This window comes from Etheostoma cragini, chromosome 6 (assembly GCF_013103735.1).
Source record: "Etheostoma cragini isolate CJK2018 chromosome 6, CSU_Ecrag_1.0, whole genome shotgun sequence".
In the NCBI taxonomy this organism is placed as follows: domain Eukaryota; kingdom Metazoa; phylum Chordata; class Actinopteri; order Perciformes; family Percidae; genus Etheostoma; species Etheostoma cragini.
The window spans coordinates 18,706,846-18,726,384 of record NC_048412.1 but is presented as its reverse complement, the minus strand read 5'-3'; the positions used below and the strand labels follow the sequence as shown (position 1 = coordinate 18,726,384).

The 19,539-nt window shown below is 39.8% G+C and overlaps 3 protein-coding genes across 9 annotated transcripts; 2 read left to right on the top strand and 1 right to left on the bottom strand.

Annotated features, from left to right (window-relative positions):
* Positions 1–774: 774 nt before the first annotated feature.
* LOC117946288 (glutathione S-transferase kappa 1-like) lies at positions 775–3,054 on the top strand. 5 transcript variants are annotated; one of them, XM_034874343.1, is made up of 8 exons: positions 775–914; positions 1,070–1,171; positions 1,263–1,344; positions 1,766–1,894; positions 2,060–2,205; positions 2,287–2,403; positions 2,497–2,590; positions 2,789–3,054. In XM_034874343.1, the coding sequence occupies exons 2-8, from the start codon at positions 1,103–1,105 to the stop codon at positions 2,836–2,838; spliced, it is 687 nt and encodes a 228-aa protein (XP_034730234.1). In that variant the 5' UTR covers positions 775–914; positions 1,070–1,102; the 3' UTR covers positions 2,839–3,054. The 5 variants fall into 5 exon arrangements, with proteins under 5 accessions (XP_034730234.1, XP_034730232.1, XP_034730235.1 ...); XM_034874341.1 differs by having other exon boundaries at positions 775–953; XM_034874344.1 differs by having other exon boundaries at positions 781–999; positions 1,096–1,171.
* A 1,041-nt stretch (positions 3,055–4,095) lies between these two features.
* styk1b (serine/threonine/tyrosine kinase 1b) lies at positions 4,096–10,507 on the top strand. Its single transcript, XM_034874256.1, has 10 exons — positions 4,096–4,685; positions 5,621–5,676; positions 5,887–6,045; positions 6,971–7,303; positions 7,430–7,611; positions 7,757–7,831; positions 8,845–9,053; positions 9,228–9,268; positions 9,614–9,710; positions 9,808–10,507. Exons 2-10 carry the CDS (start codon positions 5,622–5,624, stop codon positions 9,998–10,000), a joined length of 1,344 nt encoding a protein of 447 aa, XP_034730147.1. The 5' UTR covers positions 4,096–4,685; position 5,621; the 3' UTR covers positions 10,001–10,507.
* Positions 10,508–10,644: 137 nt separating this feature from the next.
* phc1 (polyhomeotic homolog 1) lies at positions 10,645–18,241 on the bottom strand. 3 transcript variants are annotated; one of them, XM_034874151.1, is made up of 14 exons: positions 18,079–18,241; positions 17,112–17,233; positions 16,862–16,972; positions 16,691–16,768; positions 16,459–16,599; positions 14,940–15,089; positions 14,037–14,759; positions 13,784–13,919; positions 13,476–13,654; positions 13,290–13,353; positions 13,086–13,173; positions 12,742–12,913; positions 11,715–11,952; positions 10,645–11,615 (listed from the first exon to the last, which is right to left on the bottom strand). In XM_034874151.1, the coding sequence occupies exons 2-14, from the start codon at positions 17,226–17,228 to the stop codon at positions 11,464–11,466; spliced, it is 2,349 nt and encodes a 782-aa protein (XP_034730042.1). In that variant the 5' UTR covers positions 17,229–17,233; positions 18,079–18,241; the 3' UTR covers positions 10,645–11,463. The 3 variants fall into 3 exon arrangements, with proteins under 3 accessions (XP_034730042.1, XP_034730044.1, XP_034730043.1); XM_034874153.1 differs by having other exon boundaries at positions 14,037–14,656; positions 14,981–15,089; XM_034874152.1 differs by having other exon boundaries at positions 16,703–16,768.
* Positions 18,242–19,539: the final 1,298 nt, after the last annotated feature.

Sequence of the window (19,539 nt, the reverse complement as noted above, 5' to 3'; positions counted from 1 at the left end):
TTCTGTGTAAAATCTTAAGGCAAAGAACCTAGTAGATATAAATAAATGTTGTGTAATATTCTACACGAATAGTTAAATAATTATAATTAAGTGAAATATTTTTCTCCTAAATGTTTAGCAGAAGCATAAAGTAAAAGTAGCTACCTCATGTTTTTAATTCTTGGAAGTACATCTTTGAAAATACATTGTCATTTAATTATTGACTTCTTTTTTATGTATTTGTTAGTTTTTTGCACAAAGGTGCAAAAGAATATAATGACAATAACACAAAAAAGTCACACATAACAAATGGAGGATTTGAATATAGTTTTTATTTGTAAGTGGGAGAATTATATAGATATTTCCTATTTGTATGTGTTTCTTTCTGAACATAAATGCTAAAGTTTGGGATTGTAAAGGTGGGGTTCATTTACATTTAGCTATTAACAATAGCTAAATGTTAATAGCTAGTTTCTTTTTTTGTCATCTTTCTTCCTTATTTGTAATTGCTTGATTTTCTCCTTAGGTTGAGGGGGGGTCCGTTGTAAACAGTAAACCTGTCTTTTTGACCTCTGCTGAAAACATTTCTTTTGTTTCCATTTTCTAGATATCTAAAGAAAATGTAGTTTTTTTTTTAACTACTCCTGCACTGTCATGCTCTACAGTCTAGTAGGTGGCGGTATTGCGCCAACATGTTGTCTTGCCAACCGCTAATAAATTCAAAGAAGAAGACGGAGTAGAACGTCATCGACTTCCGCATGAGTTGCATTTTCTCCAGAGGGGGGCAGTAAAGACCACTGAGCCTCTTCATGTTGTTGCAGCTCAACTGTAGCTAACTTAAAAAGCTACGTCTAAAATGGTAACGATCCCAGCTAATCCTGCGGTGGGAAAGGCAACAAAGGTGATGCATGTTGATGAGATAAACTCGTCATAAGGATTCGACTTTAACGTTACACCGAGCAGCCTAGCGTCGGGTTAGTTAGTTGAACCTTGACACACTGCACACTGCACTGACTACAAGTGAGAGACGCTTTCCATAACGCATACATTGAATACATTGGTGTTAAATTAGTCTTTCTGTCAACGAAAGTGAATTAGAGTCACTGACCTCTGCAGACCGAAGATGACCTCTAAGAAAGTGATCGAGTTGTTCTACGACGTGGTTTCTCCGTACTCTTGGCTTGGTTTTGAGGTTTGTTTCTCCTTTTATGTCAGCTTCATAGACACAGACTTAAAAAATAAATAAAACAAAAATCTTTTTACACGGACGTGTGTGTTTACAGGTAATGTGCCGCTACAGACACGTGTGGAATATAGATCTCAAACTGCGTCCTGCTTTTCTGGGTGGCGTCATGCAAGGAGCAGGTATACAAACATTGGTGGACAGTAACTAAGTACATTTACTTAAGTACTGTAAAATAAAACTGTAGTTTTATTTTAAGGTGCTTGTACTTATTACTCATACATTTTAACGTTAGGTACTGTCAGATTAAAAATGCAAAATATCAACAAATGTGTTTACAAAAATAGTTTATTTCTTCAACAATTATGTCTGAAAACATTTTAATAGCAAAGATAAATTGGCCTATTTGTGAAATAAAACATAAAATGTACACATTGAATATAAGCTTATTATGGGTAAGGTAGCCACTGTGGTAGCCCTAAAACATGGAAGACCCCGGCTGTAAGTACAGTACATTTTGATGCAAATACTTAGGTAACACTGAAAGAATATTCATGTGGACAATAGTACTTTTTACATTTATGCATTTATCTTTCATGACAGGAAACAAGCCCCCTGGTATGGTTCCAAACAAATACCTGTACATGACCAAAGATCTGAACCGCTTGTCAGAGTATTTTGGTGTTCCCTTGCAAGAGCCATCTGACCCCTTTGAGGCCATGTTCAAAAAAGGTTAGCAGCATTTGATGGGATCAGTGCTGTGATGTGTATTAATTTAACCAAGGCTGGCTTAAGTTGGTATTTCAGCTTTTCACCAGAACAGTGATGGTACCATTTCTTTATTGAGCAAAAGCTAATAATGCAGCGGTTTTCAAGTCTTCTGTCTTCTTCCCAAAGGCTCCTTGTCTGCAATGAGATTTGTGGCAGCAGTGCAAGAGAGGGAGAAGGGTGGAGACGAGCAGGTGGAGCGGGTGTCCCGGGAGTTGTGGAGAAGGATCTGGAGTGAGGACAAAGACATCACTGAACCTGCATCGCTTTCTGAGGTACCAACTTATCCCGCTTGGCGTTGTTGAGAAGATGAAGTAGTACTGTTCATTGTTGCGCTTGTCACATTGTTTGTGCAGGCAGCGATGAAAGCTGGACTGTCTGACAGCGAGATTGAAGAAGTGCTGAAGCTGTCCAACTCAAAGGAGATCAAAGACAAGCTGAAAAGCACAACACAGTGTGCACTCGATCACGGGGTCAGTTTTCCTTCAGGTCTCCTTTTTTTTAGATTCAGACAAGAGATCACTACATTACTAATGACCAAATTCTCTTTTATTGCATCTTCCCAGGCATTTGGCTTCCCCTTTTTGGTGTGTCACGTAAATGGAAAGCCAGAGGTGTTTTTTGGATCTGACAGATTTGAGCTCATGGCCCACTGCATTGGTGAGAAAAGTGTTGTACTGTACATCATTCACAAACACACATCATGTGTCAAGTGACAGTAGAAAAATTGAAGTAACACTTGACATAGCCTTAATCTAATGTTGCACTTGCTGTAAGTCACCCTTAATAATATACATGTTTTGATATAGAAATAGTGTCTGAGATTCATGCCCAATCTAATTTAGTTCTCTGTTTCAGGGGAGAAGTGGCTGGGACCTCAGCCTGACCAATCAACTGCCAAGCTGTGAAATAATGTATAAATATGCCTTCAAACTCTGGTGTGCTCATAGATTCTCATTTCAGTAATTCTTTCACTTATCATATTTTCTGTGCCTTCTGAAACCAAGCATTATATTTGCAATATGTCTTTTAATAACAAATAGTAGTGTCAATAATGTAACATACCATTTCACTGTTACCTGTAATTATGTGCCTATTATTAAAAGAAACATTGTCAACTTCCAGATGATAAAGCTGGTTATTTTTCTATTGAAATTCAAAAGTACAAAAATGTTGCAGTTGTAAATTTGTTGCATTGTGTAACTTGAATTTAATATTTTTAGCCATGCTAGTGGCGTGGCTCTATGGGAGGTGGGACAGTTGGTCAACCACTTTGGTACAGAATGAAATATCTCAGAACCTTGGCCAGTCAACAACATCCATGTCCCAACAGGATGAATCCTATTGGCTGGCGATCCCCTGGCTGTTCCTCTAGTACCACCATGGGGACATTTGTAGTTGTAGTAAAATGTCCTCAAAACTACTGGATGGATATTCAAGGCATTGGAAAAGCATTCATGTACCCATCAGGGTGAACTGTAATAACTGGTGAAATTTTAATCTTTCATCTAGCACCATAATCAGGTAAAAAAAAATATTCATCCCTATCATCTTCAGCTGTACTTTAAGGGCTACTTAACAAATGCTAACATGCTAAACTAAGAGATCTCCATTTTAAGTGCAAATATTTTTAGTAGAAAAGTTACTTCATACGTTAATGTTGTTAATTTAGTTCCAAAAACAGTGTTATTTCATATTGCTGTATTGGAAAGTAATTAACTGCACTTAGTAACTTAGTTTATTTTCAGACACAGATTTTGCATAAAACACAAGATTATAAAACACAATGCATTGTTGTACATTCAACCTGTTTCAAAATCTTTGCTTATGACCCCTTAAAATCAATGTCTAGTTCGGGCCCCCTTATTACATGTTTGTCCTATCTTAAAATTAAAATTGCTCATATGGTTTTTAATTTAAATCATTTAAATAAGTGTTGGAGGCTTAACGAGTTGGGAACCACTGGACTACGCTACCCAGTCGTATATGAAGTAGTTAAAACTAGCTGCACCTCAACCAGCTACAACAATTCCATTTTACAATTGAAATCTTTTCTTGTAATTGATGTCACATTGTTGTACAGATACTTTTGCTTCTAAAACCACTGCAATATTGCATTCTCTTAATTGACAGTACACTTTTAATATATTTATCTACATTGCATGCTTGTAACCAGAAATAAATATAGTTTATTAGTGTTGACTAAATACTCCAGAGCGGGCAAAGCTTGTCATACCAGTTCCAGTACAATGTAGGCCAAACATGCTTAACAAAAGAACCAGTTTCCCTGAACAAAGCGGAGTAGCCAACACATGTCAACTTCAGAGAAAAAAACTAGTCACAGAATGTGGTCGAGCAAACAAAGGCAGGGCAAGAGTGAGGATCTCCACCAACCTGATGTCAACATGATGCATCACTTCTAAAAACTGAGGAGTGTGACAGAAAGGAGGAAGAAGAAACTGCTAAATACAGGAGAAGAGGGATGGGGTATAGTTGATGAGGGGTGGGGTTAGGAAAACACACAAGGTGGAAAACAAACAAACAGAGAGCAGCTCACTGATCCCCAGAGCCGGACAAATCACCCGAGAAAAGCAATTCAACACAGATCTGAGCAGCACGGCTGAACCCGGACAACACACTCAGCTGGGAGGATGTATGAAACGTGTCTGACTGTGTGAAGGAGAAAAACATGAGCCTGGAAGAACAGGATTGAAATTTTTCTTTTGGGAAATAAGACACAACTGAAGGAGCTGAGGTGAGAATGTTTTACACTCCATGCCTTTTTTTCATTACACAGTTTTTTAATTCATGTAATATTTTGCTAAGGTTGCTCTTAGGTGGAGTGAGCTCATGTTTAGGCACACTGTTAATGAAATAAAAGCTCTAAATGTTCATCTACTGTCTTATTCTGACCATTGTGACATATTCTATTAGTTTTGAGTGTGTGTGCAAGTTCTTTGTTTGCCCTTTATGTTTTCCCTTTGAGTGTATAAGCATTTATGGGTAATAAAATGCAGACGAACAGGTTTAGATATCTTGGATCTGACCCAAGAGAATGATCATGTGGTTGAAGATTTTCCCTGTGCCTCTGCATTTCTGTTCCCATACACTGCATTTAAAGCAGTTCTGAATTCAGATATACAGCATAACGATTCCTCAATTAGAGATGCTAACATTTTATATCTGTACACAGCTTTGGTGACGCTCACATTGTATTACCTTATCTTAAGATTGACCAATGATTGAGGTCTGTGCTGTTTTGTTTTACAAAAAAGATCGATACGGTGAGGCGTCCGAATCTTTAATCTGATTGACAGTCGTCTTTGGCAAGGGAAAAAAAACATTTGGCATACATACGTCAGAGACTGTGATACAACTTCTGAAGTTCCTGGTCTCGGTTACACGTTCACTCAAACCCCTTCTCACGCTGGATGCCTGGCAAGAGTTGCAGTAGAATTAATTAATTATTAGTTTTTTATAAACTAGCAGAAGTTTTTTGAAATCTATTCTTTGAGGCACAGGAAACCAACGTAAAGACTTCAGAACTGGAGTGTAAAAAAGGAAATGTCCTTAAATGTAAGCACATGGAAGTACTAGAAACCTACTGAATATGAAGTTTGACTGTGAATGTTGTATTAGAAATATATAAAAAAAAAGGTCTTTTATCACATCTCTTTTTACATTTGACAGGATGTCTTCATTAGCAGATGCAGACTTCCAATGCAAGCAAAAAGATCCTCTCTGTGGTAGGTTTTTAACAGCAGACACAATTTGGGGAATTTGGCCACTAACTGGTCTGGCCATTAGAGGCCTCGTCTAGTGTTAAGTTGACAGACAACCAGATGACATGACATACCAGCCCAGGTTGTACAGACAAACATATTTGCCACTGACATTAGTGTATCTGACTTGCTGAGTGTTTATCAATGTTTGCTTGTGTCTGCTCCTGTTTGCAGCGATCCGTGTGTATGAGCAGGAGGTGATCATTGTGCCCATCTTGCTGCTGGCCAGCTTCCTGGTCACTCTGGTCTTCATTCTCCTGCTGCGCTATTGTCCAGAGAAAGTCGATCGCATCCGTCCACAGGCCTCCAGGAGAGCGCTGCATGGCATTGATGGTAAGACACTAAAATAGACACAGTTGTTAGTGTTTGATTTAGTTTATGATTTAAATAAATTAAATGACATCATACTGTAGGAATTATTTTTGATCTACACTGTCAGCAAACAGTCAGCAAGCTGATTCCATGTGTGTGTTTTGCTTTTTTCAGGAGGTGTAGTTCAGGTTCAACTTTCTAAGCATTCATTGTTTAGCACTATTTTAAACTGTCCTTACCGCATGTGCATAGCATCTTTTTCTTCAGCACAAACTCAGCTATCAGTCTGATTTAGCATTTTATCAATTAAACACAGTTTAAGCTGCCAGGAACCCAAAATACAAGATAAAATGACAGGCACCTATAAGAATATTAAATCTGTAGTTATAATCACTGCAAATTGTATTACAGAACAATATCTTTAAACTACTAAATATTTAAAGAAAAATGCAATATATGCTATTTACATGTGAAATTATTTAATCCCAACTTTTGTGTTTTTCTCATTTAAAGTCTGTGTATGTCTGTAAATGATTGTTTTTATTTTTTAAATGTTTATGGTCAGGAAAGCCCACATCAGCACTTTCAACTGGTTTTCAGTTAGTTTACTATAAATAAAACATGCTCAGTGTATTCACGGTGTAATATACTTTACAGGTGACAGTAGAACCAGCAGCATTCTTGTTTCTTTTCATTAAGCAAGGAAATGACAGATTACGTTTAGTTTTAGCATCCACTGTCTAATATAATTTACCCCGTGGGGTCCATAAGCACTCCTACGTACTATCTCAGTTTCAGTTAGACATATTTTCCAGCACTACACAAAGATAAATAGTCCTGTTTATCTGCTCACAAGTAAATCCTTGCATTTACCTCCAATGAAAAATATTCTCTGCCTCCCTATCATCTCCCATCTCTCTATCCCTCCTTGGCTTTCTTTCCTCAGCTCCACCCGGTATCAATGTCCTGGAGCATGAAAGCATTGCACTGGACATGCCCAATTCCTACTCCACCTTCCACCCCCCAAACAGTCACAACTCCAAAAACCCCTCCGTGTCTATGGAAACACCCTCTCTCCTGCCCAGCCCACTCCCACAGCCCGTTAAGCCCAGTTTCACTCCCATCGTCCAGCCGAGAGAGTTGCCCCGTCAGAGGCTGCCCGAGTCTTTCAACCTGGTCACCCCTCTGCCTGTTGCCTTCTCCCTGCAAACCGACTCCTCTGTGTCCCTCTACAGGGCCCGAATGGAAAACAGGAACGTTGTATTGCGAGTCCTAAAGGGTGAGATGGTTAAACTTAAATTTAATGGAAGCTCTTAATTGTCTCATTTGATTTGGAGGACATATTTTCAGTAACTGCAGTGTTACTGTTTCACTCTCATTTCCCTATCATCCTTGCCCTATACAGACTCTGCTGATGCCACAGAAAGACACAACTTCTTGGGCTTTGCGTCCTTCCTGTCCCAGCTGGGACCACATCCCTTCCTGCCAGAGCTTCTTGGTGTGGTGTCACTTCGAGCTCCTCTGATTACAGTTGTGGAAGAGCTGGAGAACAGAGACCTGCTCAGCTTCCTGTGGCGATGCAGACAGGTATATATTTTTATTACAGAGGGTATACTGCTGCTGTTCTGTGATAACTCATTTTAAGCATCAAACCATATATTTAAAGCTAATCAAAACATTCACATGTCAACTTTAAAATGTTAATGTAATTTCTCTTTGTGTTTTTCTTCAGGAGAATGTGAATCCTCCTTGTGAGATGACTGAGAGACGAATATTTACCATGGCCAAACAGGTGGTCTCAGCTCTGGTCAGTATGCTTACATACATGTCCTCACCTCCCTATACACTGCACATGTCCAAATATTTGACTTTCAAATCAATGACATACTTTTAACCTTTCATGACCCCATCTTAGCATTGACTTGTGGCAGGGTTTCCCTCGCTACCCAATAATCCCAAAAGGCAACATTTTGTACACTTATCTCATTACTTTAAATGGAGAAAGGTATGTAGCTAAAAGCCCTCGAGGCTTTGCATAGGCTTAATATTAACATCAACATGTCATATGAAATTATTTAGAAAAAGGTTAGAGGATTTATTTTCCATCAAAACAATTTATCAAAGTTATGTCAATTCATCCTGAGGGGAACATGAATGTCTAAAGCTACTTTCCTGGCAAGGTGTTGAAATCCCACAATGTGAAAATTCAGGGGATCACCAAAGTCATTGTGATTCATGGCAAACCACCCAATAGTTGTGCGGCTATTGAGCTGCTAGCATGGCAAAAAAAAAGACTAATCGGTTTAACACTTTTGACTACCCCAAATTAAACTGATAAATCTCTTTAAAGCACTTGATCTGTCCCAAAAACACCTAAACAGATGCTCTAAACATGCAGTTTCTGTGAGGTTTTAAGATAAATAGATTGATGGATAGATAGATAGATAGATACTTTATTTATCCTCGCGGGTAAATTCAAGTGTCCAGCAGCTTACACATAAACACACATTCCCATAAACAACACAGAGGGGCTTAGGTGGCGTTAAAAGCCTGTTGGCTGTGGGGAAAAAGGATCTTCTGAACCTATCTGTCCTAGAGGGCAGTGAGAGCAGTTCACTGTAACTGCTCCTCTTACGGGCCAGTCATTACCCATTATGTCGTACAGTTTGTTCCATGCAAGCCCCTCTACCAAAGTTCTTGATGAGTCCAGTTTCATATATCTATTTTATGTCGGCAGTGATGATTAAACTGAAATCACCTGCATAGGTGTGTGTGTGTGTGTTTAAACCTGAGATGCCACTTGTCTTGTTGCCCAATCAGGAGTTCCTTCACAGCAAAGATCTTCTCCACGGAAGCATTCGTGCTCGGAGCGTACTGGTCACCAAGGACTTCACTGCCAAGCTTTGGGGCCTGCATGGGGTCCACACAAGGAAGAACCAGGGAGCCACTCAGAGAGATGATCCCAGCATGAAGAAATGGCAGGCACCAGAGCTGTTAGCCAAGAGACCTGCCAGTCAGAGCAGCGACATGTGAGTTTTACCTATTTTCATCTGTTATCTCTGGTATTTTCTGTTGTTTACATCCTTCCATACAGATGCTGCTGCTGTTATTTATTAAATGCTGTTCTGTGAGTATTTTATGAAAAGCATTTACTGAATGAAAGACTACATGACCATTATTTGCCTTTGTGTGTTCCTCTCTAGCTGGTCAATTGGCATCTTATTGTATGAAATGGCAACATTGGGTAGGTTGAATTTGAACTTTTTACCCATTTAAACTGAGTTATCTCATCTATCACTTTAATACAGTATCTCAAGTTATGTTTGGCAGTTGTAACTAATGCATACCCATCAACAAGACTCATACCAATACTGGATTTTAATATATTTTTTCATCAGTGTAATAAAGTCATATTAAGGTATTCCATTTGTTGGATTAGCCAAAAAAGGGCTAACGTATCTGGCTATTTTATCCATAAACAGCAAACAAAGTTACTAACACAATATATATTAATTGCAATGTAAACGTACATGTACCTTGTCACCATATCGCCCACTAATACCTGCAACATTAACTCTTTTCTCTCCAGGAGAAGCTCCATATGCAGACATCTCAGTAAATGAGCTTCTGCAGTTCCATCAACGAGGGAAAAATCTAAAAAAACCTTCCAACTGTTCCAACACGCTGTAAGTTCCACCGAATGCTCCAGAAAACACACAAGCACACTTGAAGCAGAGTACCATTTCCCCTCTCAAACAAATGTGCTGTAAATCTCTCTGTCAGGTACTCCATAATTAAGGGTTGTTGCCAGTGGAAGGATCAAGATCGACCCACTCTGGCTGAAGTGAGCCACAAGCTCCACTCAGGAGAGAAAAGTTCCTCTGACAAAGTCCTCAAGGTGTCTGGGACAGTTAACATCGAGCAGTACCTGAAGGAAGCAGGATACGGGGAAAAGAACAGTTACACTGTTTTCTGATCACTGCCTGTGCCAGCAAAATAAATTGCACTTCTCTCCGCAATTTTGCACTTCTACAAAACAATATCTTTCAGGTAAAATAAAAGTGTTCCAAACTTTAGCTTACTTTTGGTTTTGGGCACTGAAATTGTACTTTTATTTTAAGTAGTCTCCTACTTCAGGATCACGCAGCATAAATGAGAAAAACTGTATGCTAAGTAAGTTTTCTGATTATGGGAACCCTTCATTTTCTTCTGATTCTTCTTTGTCTGATGGCTAACTCTTTGGGAGTTAAGCATTGTTGTTGGGAAAATGCAACCTGTAATTTTGTTGTAGTACACATTATGATAGGTAAACTTGACCAACGTACAACCACTGCATCCTAAACTTGTAGTTGATACTGTTAATTTATGACGGCTTTACAGATCTTGTTTATAACATAATACAAATGTATATTAACAGATATAATATATGTTTTTACCACATTTTTGTGTGATTCGTTGGCAGATGGAAAAAAAGGATACAAATGTATTCATGCTATTCTAATACTATTCAGTTTATGTGAAATGAGCTCAAATGGTTTACACAAAATAAATGACAAAAGACCTACAATGATCTTTTCAGTTTCATGGGGTAATAAAAGCAAACGCACGCACGCAAAGAGGTCCAGTAACAGGTATTGTTTATTGGTAGTACTGCATACATGTACACAGAGTACTTCCACTTAGCCCTTAAGAGAGCAAACCATGAGGAATACCTATTTTCAGGTAGTTAGGTTGATTAAAGCTACTAAAACTATCATTCATGAAAAAAATAATTTGGATTGTAGTAAAAAGAGGAAAAGATTAAAAAAAAAAAACTAAAACTTTCAATAACTGGTAAAATTAACTACTTAAAATACCAGGCTTTTTGAGTGTCCTTTGCTCGATGTGATTGGAGCCTGGATTAAACATATGGTAAATAAACTAATAACTACTAATAAGACTGAAATATCTATAAATGAAGTGGACAAATCATATCACTAAAGTTAAAGCACCGTTTGAAATACATCAAGAAGGCAACGTTCCTTTTCTTTTTTTTACCCAACAGGTAAACTGTCCTAGTAAGAAGACCTAGCACCAATTACTGCAGGCAGGGCACATTTGCACAGTTTCATTAGAGAATACATACAAAAGGTCTTCTACTCACAGCAACGGAAAAACAACAACTGACAAACACTACTGACATGGATACTCTAGACTGTCCATGCTCACCCCTCACACATGGCAGTACACATCCAACATGTTTTTGCACATTCAATGTCCAGAAAGTAAACTGTCCATCCCCACGTCTTCACATGACTGATAGTGCACCATTGTTTTGTTAGAAACATCCTCACTTTCCTCATAGTCTTTTTATTTCTTACTAAAAGAGGTCCAGGTATTGATTTCAGTGAGAAGTCAATGAGACAACAATCCTGGTGTCCCTGTGAAGTAAACACTGCATCACTCACGCAGGATGTTGATGGAGGCACAGATCTTGAGAGCAGGACCCAGCTTGATATTCATGGTGGAGATGAGATGGTCCTCTCGCAGGAGCAGCAGAGCCTGCCCGTCTATTTCCTGTGACAGAAACTGTGCAGCCAACTCTTCACAGCCTGGACACAAGCCGTCAGAAAGATAGGAAGATAGAGTTAGACAAAAAGAACAGGCGACAGGCTGCGGCTTACAAAACTGTTATCTCACTGAACACCAACCTTGAAGTGAAGAGATAAATCTGCAGACTTCTTCCACACTCCACTGAGCAGGAGTTGCTGAGAGAAAGTTAGCCCCATCTAGTGGGAGGCTACCAGGAGCTGAGCTGTCAGACGGAGGAGCGCTACGCTCAGCTCTAGAGCAGGAGTGTGAAGAGCTTGGGGACAGTGAAGGAGAATCGTCCTCCTCTTCTTCCCCGTCGCTGGATACGTCCTCCGAGCGACTGGACTCGGAGTGACACTACGCCCACACAAGTGGAGAAACAAGAGCCAATGATCAAACTTCAGAGAGGAGCTGCATTTGTGGATAACGTACAATTTATCATCTTTGAAAGAGTTAAATAATGTTCTCCAGCTGGGCACTGTAGTTCTGAGCAAATATTACTCAGAAGTACACTACCGGTCAAAAGTTTGGGGTCACTTAGAAATTTCCATACCACTCCATTATAGACAGAATACCAGCTGATCTGGGTGGGGGTGCTGATCTTTAATGCAATATCTACATTTCCCATTATCATCAACCATTCATTCAATCATCCAAAGGCACATTATGTTTACTAATCTGATATCATTCTAAAAAACTAAGTAGAAAAACACTGGCAAACCTATTTGCAATTATGTCAGCACATAATGTAATCTGGGAACTGCTGCCCTGGTTAAAAAAAACAATGCAACTGATCTCAGCTGGGATTCTGTCTATAATGGAGACCAATGGAAATTTCTAAGTGACCCCAAACTTTTGACCGGTAGTGTAAATGGTGCATTTGTTGGACTATTTTGAGCTGCAAAATAATATACACTTAGGAGACTACAGCAGCGGGAGAGTGTATGGGACTCAATAAACTGCAGTGCGTGTGTTCACTCTATTGAGGAAACATGTCATCCAGTGGAACATTGTGGCCCATTGATGGGGTTTTAATGCGACGTCCAATAAACCATATCAGGCTTTAGATACACTGGCAGTAATTAATTATTTGGGTGTTTTGATTTTCATTATTAGAAAAATCTAGAATGTGACTAAAGATTTTACCTTAACAGATAGATGCCTGCTTGAAATGTTATTACAGCTGATATTAGAACTGCTCCTGCGAGAGGGGCCTCTTCGCCTGGCAGTGCTCTCAGTGGGTGCTGGAGGCGGTGCCAGCCCTGCACCACTCCTCCCTCTGCTTGTCTTGAAGTGTTGGCTGCAGCTCACATTATACCTGTGGATCCAGGTGCACAGTCAAAACTCAGGAAACTTGTTCTTAGATTTTTGTTTAGTATAGTCTTTGACTGGTTTCTTTATTAAATTTGGTTACCTAACCTTAATGTATAGCACAAACAACAAACCAAAATAAAAACAACGGCCAAACGGAAAGCTAAAGAAAATCGTACCTCTTGGCACAAGTATTTGAACAGAACCTCTTTGATCCTCTGAACTGGCTGGCTGGGGCAAGGCTTGCACAGTACTCACACTTTAACACTGAAATGGAAAAGGGAAGTACTTTACTACTTTACACGTTTATGAAACACTGATTATGCACACAGATTCATGGTATGATACTTGATCCGTAAAACGAGAGATGCTTCACCACTTACATTGAGGTCCATTTTCAGAGCGGCCAACCAGGGCAAAATCTCTGTCTTTGAGGAGTCCAGCAACCTTTTACACAAAATACAATAAGAAATGTTTTTACAAAAAAAAAGTGCATAGCCAGTGTATTTTAAATCCGAGATTTGATTCATTGCGATGCAATCTATGTCATCACAACAGTGCACACTTACAGGGAAGGGCTCAGCTCCCTCCTGGATGACAAAGCCTTCTATGAGGTGGGTGAGGACTTGAGGTTTGACCACTGCCTGGGGAACAGGCGCTCTGTCTTTGTCCCCATGCCCGACTCTTGACAAGGGCAGAGGCAAGGACAGGGTGGGAGGGGATGAGAAGGCAGCAACTACGGGGGGAGCTAGTAAGGATAAAAAAACAGGGAAAAACAATGAGCTTTCAACCAGATTTTTAGACTTAGTTACTTTTTTTTGGCAAAGTATTGCTCCTAATAATCTTTGCTTGATTTGAAGAGGATAAATTGACATACCCGAGTCCGTTGTCGGAGCAGGGGACAAGGGAGGAGCAGAATCTTTCATGGGTGTACAGTCTGAAGATTCTGTCGCCGTCTCATTTGGTACGTCACTGTCAGATTTTCTCTTCAGAGAACCAATGGCAGGCTTTATCTAATGGTATGTGGGGGGGAAAACTGTTACAATTCCTTGTACGTTGACAGCTATCCTTAACACCAAAGCAAAGAATTGTCAGTGTCGCTAAGTACGTCCTTTCAATGTTGGTCTTACCATGGTGCTGTTGTTGGAGACTGTGTTAACGTTCCCGCCAGCTTTACTTTCCTGGGCCGTGCTGCTTCGGGCCAGTGCCAAGGCAACAGCCTGTGCGTTTCCTGTTAAGCCCTGCCTGGCTCCCACAAGCTGCACAGGGATGTGGGGAGTGTTGTGCTGGGTGTTGCTAGGTGGAGCTGGGAGAATGGGAGGTGGGTGTCGAGGAGGCAGCTGTACAGGTAAGCGTTGTCCTTGAGCTGTCTTGGGTTGAATGGGCACAGGTCCTTTTTCTGCAATAGTGCTGGCCTGTTGGAGGGGCTGCACCACCAGAGTCTGCGTGTTAACGTTGGCTTTTGGGGTCACTGGACCAATAGTGTAGCCCTGGGTGGTGGGAGGAACATTTGAGGTGGGGACCAGGATCATGGGGGCAGCAGAGGAGGACAGGAGGAGTTGGGAAAGAGGGAGCGCTGAAGAGGAAGAGGAGGAAGGAGCTACAGAAGCAGACGGAGTAACATTCTTTAGAGTCATAGTGTTGACGTTGGACTGCTGAGTAAAGCTGGTTTTGGCCATGTGTTGCTGCTGTTGTGGTTGCACTTGCTGCTGCTGAGCTGTCTGGGCAAAACTCTGCTGCTGCTGCTGCTGTTGACCAAGAGGAAATCTAGCAACATCTTTCCTCTCTGGAAGCTCAGCCTTTACAGCAACTGCTCTAGGAGCAGAAGCACAGTGTAAGGCCAGATTCTGCACCTGTAAAATGAAGAAAGGAGTAGGTTGCAGTGAAATGCATTTGAAAAAACAAGCAGGAGTGTGCTTGGTGGTGTCAAATAGTCTTCCTATGACAATTACATCTCTGAACACTATCACATATCTAAGACTGTATGACTTTAAATAGCTCAGACCTCACATTAATGGTAATTGTACTCAAACCTGATCATTGTCAGACTGGGCTGTCGTAGGTGCAACTTCATGCTGTTGCTGCTGCTGCTGCTGCTGGGGCTGTGTCTGGGCAACTGTTGCCGTACCACCAGGCATGAAGATGAGCTGGGAGGCAAGGGGAGCCCTGAGGGAGCGGTTGACCTATGTGAGGAGCAAGACAGATGGTCAACTTTAAAATTACAAATATTTAAATGAATGGACTCATGGATCACTTAACTACATGGAATAATCTGTGTATCATTCGTTCATCAAAAAGAAAAGCAAAAATGACTTGTTTTCTAACTACTCGTTTCCAAAACCAAAATGAAAAAAAGCACAACAACTCGTTTTTCCAATTTCCAATTTTGTGCTCAAATGAAAAGTGGAAAAAACGGATAAAGAGCTTTTCATCCAATTTTTATATTTTCAACTGAAGCGAATTGCATGACCCAGAAGTGATCTCTACTAGGACACTATCAATACACGTAGGAACAGAGGGTCTGTTATTAAACTATTCAAAAAGACGTAACATTTTACTAATAAAAAATCAGTAAACACAGTGGAAAACAGAGACTCTCCAACATATTTATATAAAGTGAGTCATTGAGTTAAACAACCCTTTTGTTACAACACCACTGGAAATATGTGGATCACATCAGGTGTGCGGATAACCTGGCCCAATATGAAAAATTGCCCCACAATATGAATATAGTTTGATTACAACTTTTATTTTGTTGGTGTCCGTTGTTGTATAATTGAAATAATAAAACTTTTAATGCAATTTCCCCCTTTCTGGTCTATATACTCTGCTGAATAATTTTTATCCCCAGTGGAGACAAAATGTATTCCCTACTCAAAAAGTAGCCAGAAAAGTGAGGGTCTTTCAGCAATGACAGTTAAGTTTTAGGAAAAAGATTGTGGTTCAAACACTCCCGAGGGAACAAACGAGCGTTTCTTATCGTTGTTGTTTTTCCGCAAAGTGAACTCTGCTCTCCGCCTTTAAAGCGCTGTGTTTTATGTTGACACCAAGTTGCTCTATTTCAATTTGAGATTATTTTCCACTGGATTCTGAAGTTTATAAATAGCCTAAATGTTTTGGCATGGCTGGCGAGTGGAAGGGGGATTTAATTCTTGCAAGTTTTGTAGTGCATGATCAAATACATATTTATATTTATACCTGATAGGGTCCTATGGTTCGAGAAGAGATCACTTCCAGGTCACACAATTGCATCAATCGAAAAATGTCAAAATTTGATGATACGCTTGTTACCCATTGTTTTCCAATTACTTCCAACTGCTTTTAGGGTAGTTGTAGAGTAGAATGCATGACTCTAGTTATCAGTAGCAGGAGATACCAACCCAAGAGTGTAGAGCACCAAGTTTCACCAGTTTAGAGAACCAAATCAATAAGCCTTTAACAGAATAAACGTTGACTTATTAAATCACAAGAGTTGAGGACACAGACATGCACACTACGCATTGATGTTTTCTACTCAAAAATGAACACAGTGCATGCTAATGTTTAACTCACCCTTAGATACATCTGTCCCTGTCCTGCAGAGTTTCCACCCAGCAACACTGATTGGTTGAGAGCTGTTGATGTTGCAGAGGTGGCTGGACCGTGAGGACGGGGATTGGTCATTGTACCCGCAGATGTGGTGCTTAAGTTGACCTGAGAGAAACAGAACATTTTAGATTTTTTATCAAACCTACCATACTATTTTAAAAAAATAGCTGTGTAATTTGTAACTCAAGCAACTTACAACAAAACTTACAGTGGTGGTCGTCTGGGACATGCTGTTACTTGGGGTATTGGACTGACGACTAGCTGCAAGCGTGGCCTGGTTTAAAAAGAAAATGAAAAGGATATTGTGTAATGCTTCTGTTTATCATACTTTTGTACTGACTGCTTTTCCTGTCATAATTTTGGTTACCTGTTGCACAGCAGCCAAGTTGTGGAGTTGTGCACTATTTATCTGCTGCTGCAACATGAGCTGCTGAAAGTACTGAGCTGCATTTGGCTGTCTTTGCAGTGCTTGGAGAGCCTACACATACAAACAAACACCGATACATGTTGTTTTAAGACTAATGCAGAAGTCTTTATATTTAATCAGTATATTATTAACAATTCAGGACACCAATCATTAGCCTTTTCATCACATCTAGGCTTTTGTTTATGCACACCTGTACAGCCTGTCTTTCATATAGAGACATGTTGGCTATCTGGGGTGCACGAGAGTTCCCACTTGTTTGAGGATTTCCATTGGTGGTGCCTTTGTTTTGGTCTTCACCTCCATCCATGTTTGCTGCTCAAAACACAGAAACCGCTCATCAAAATAGTTGTGACCAAACACTTATGTTGTACAGACAATAAATATTTCTATGAATTGCAAAACTTCCTGACTGTAGATATCTTAGCGTGAAGACTTGTTAAACATGCAATTTAATCTTTAAAAATAATGCAGTTTAGCACTATTAACTGGGGCTACACAATATATCAGTATGTTTCAAATGTCTGATACTTCGGACGTTGAAAAGGATACTTATTTTAATCTAGAGTAACGTTACACTGCTGTAATGTACAATTCCAGTTGTCCGATTGTAACGTTAACTACTTATTCTTTCAGAGGACCCATAAATCACAGCTTGCTACACACCCATGCACAAACAGTACTTTTAACTACTTATGAGATCGCCATATGTTATTACTATGCCACTAACAATAATAGCATGTACGAGCATCGAAGCATTCCCATTAGCACTTGTCAACAAGATAAATGAATGCGAGAAAAAGAACATGGAGGAAAGCTCAAAACACCGAGAAAGAAGCTAGCCAGCTGTGGCTACCTACAATAGACTTTGCTCAACAACAGTCCGACATACCATAACTAACATGCATTAACATTTGTAACGTGGCTAGAAAAAGAAGATCGAGTTCAGAAACATTATATGAAAGTGAAAAATCTGTTAGTTTTGGTTTAAACACTTATTAGTATCAAATGTTTAGCGTTAGTTCAACATAAGCTAGATAAGCTAACTAACTAGCAATGCTAGCTTCTTACTGCAGGGAGAAAGCTAGCAACTAACTGGCTTTTAGCTACGCTTGCAAGAAGTCAACGTTTAGTGTTTTTCGGCGTGCTTATGTGTTTACCTCTCCTTGGTGTTTGTGTCCTTCACACTTAAATGGACTTAAGTTTATATTGCGATGTTCGCTTTTAACTGCAAGCGATTGTCATTTTCAGGGCTTTTGCCTCCAACGAAACCCCGCCTCTTACATCCCTTTCTTCTTTGTGTGTATTGGCGGATGGCAAATCCAGTTTAAATAACAAATACCGCCATCTACTGTATCGGCGTGTGCAAAACCCAAACACTCTAGTGCAGTGGAGTCTATCGGAATCAGAAAAGGGTTAAATGACACAATAAGTTACACTTGCCTGTAATTTGAATATGAAATGAACAATAAATGCATACATAACTATATACATTCAGAATAACAGTTTTGCATAAGAAAAAAGAGGCTGAATGGGTTGAGTGCAGAAAATGCAAAAACATATGGGCAATGGGCAGATGTACATACTGTATGTATACTAAAATGTAATGTGTTAGTAGAGGTAGAGGATATCTGTGATTGGACGCTCCTCTGGCAGTGGAGTAACCAGTATAAATGAAAGTCGTTTAAGCCATTTGACAACATAGAAATAAGTTCACACCTGCAGGATAAGTCTAAACGCTAAGCATTTAAAACCACACATGTTTTATATTTGTTTAAATACCAGAGGTTAGATCTACTTGCCTACAACATTACAAGTTTGCCTTATTTCATGATTACATCAATTACCTCAGCCCCATATGGCAGATGTTTCAATTTAAGAATAAAGTATCGATACTTTATTCTTAAATTGAAACATCTGCCATTCATAAATTTGGTCTCAAAAAATATTAAATGCAAATGTTCTTTAAGGTAAATTTGGATTTTTAGGTTTCATGCTTGGTTTAAGAACCCATTTTGAAATAATAATGGTTAACCTGATTAAACATTTGCCAAGTGGAGAATGGTCCAAAAACATTACTCAACATTAGCAAATATCTTAACTGTGAAGTTAATCTCAGTATAATGTATTAATAAAAATGTATTGTGGATAAAATGATTTCATTAAAACATTTCACATTCGCTTTGCGTGATATTTGGTCTGCAGAGCTTGGTGAGGACATAGGTCCTGATGCCTGGGAATACGCCCTCAGTCGAGTCCACTCATCGTCCATCTGTGCTCGCCACGGAGTGTTACAGTGCAAAGTGGTTCATAGAGTTAACTGGTCTAAAAGTAAGCTTACCCGTATCTACCCCGACATCGATCCCAACTGTAACAAATGCCACCAAGGCCCAGCCAATCTAACCCACATGTTCTGGTCTCTCCCCGCCCTTACTCCTTTTTGGTTAGGCGTTTTTGACTCCCTCTCAGCCATCACGTCTGCCAATATTCACCCCTCACCATGGCTTGCCCTGTTTGGTGTCCTACCCACTGGCCTCACGCTGCCGCCCTATTATGCTGATCTTGCTGCCTTTCTAACACTGCTAGAAAGACGTGCCATTCTTTTGAGGTGGAAAAGCCCC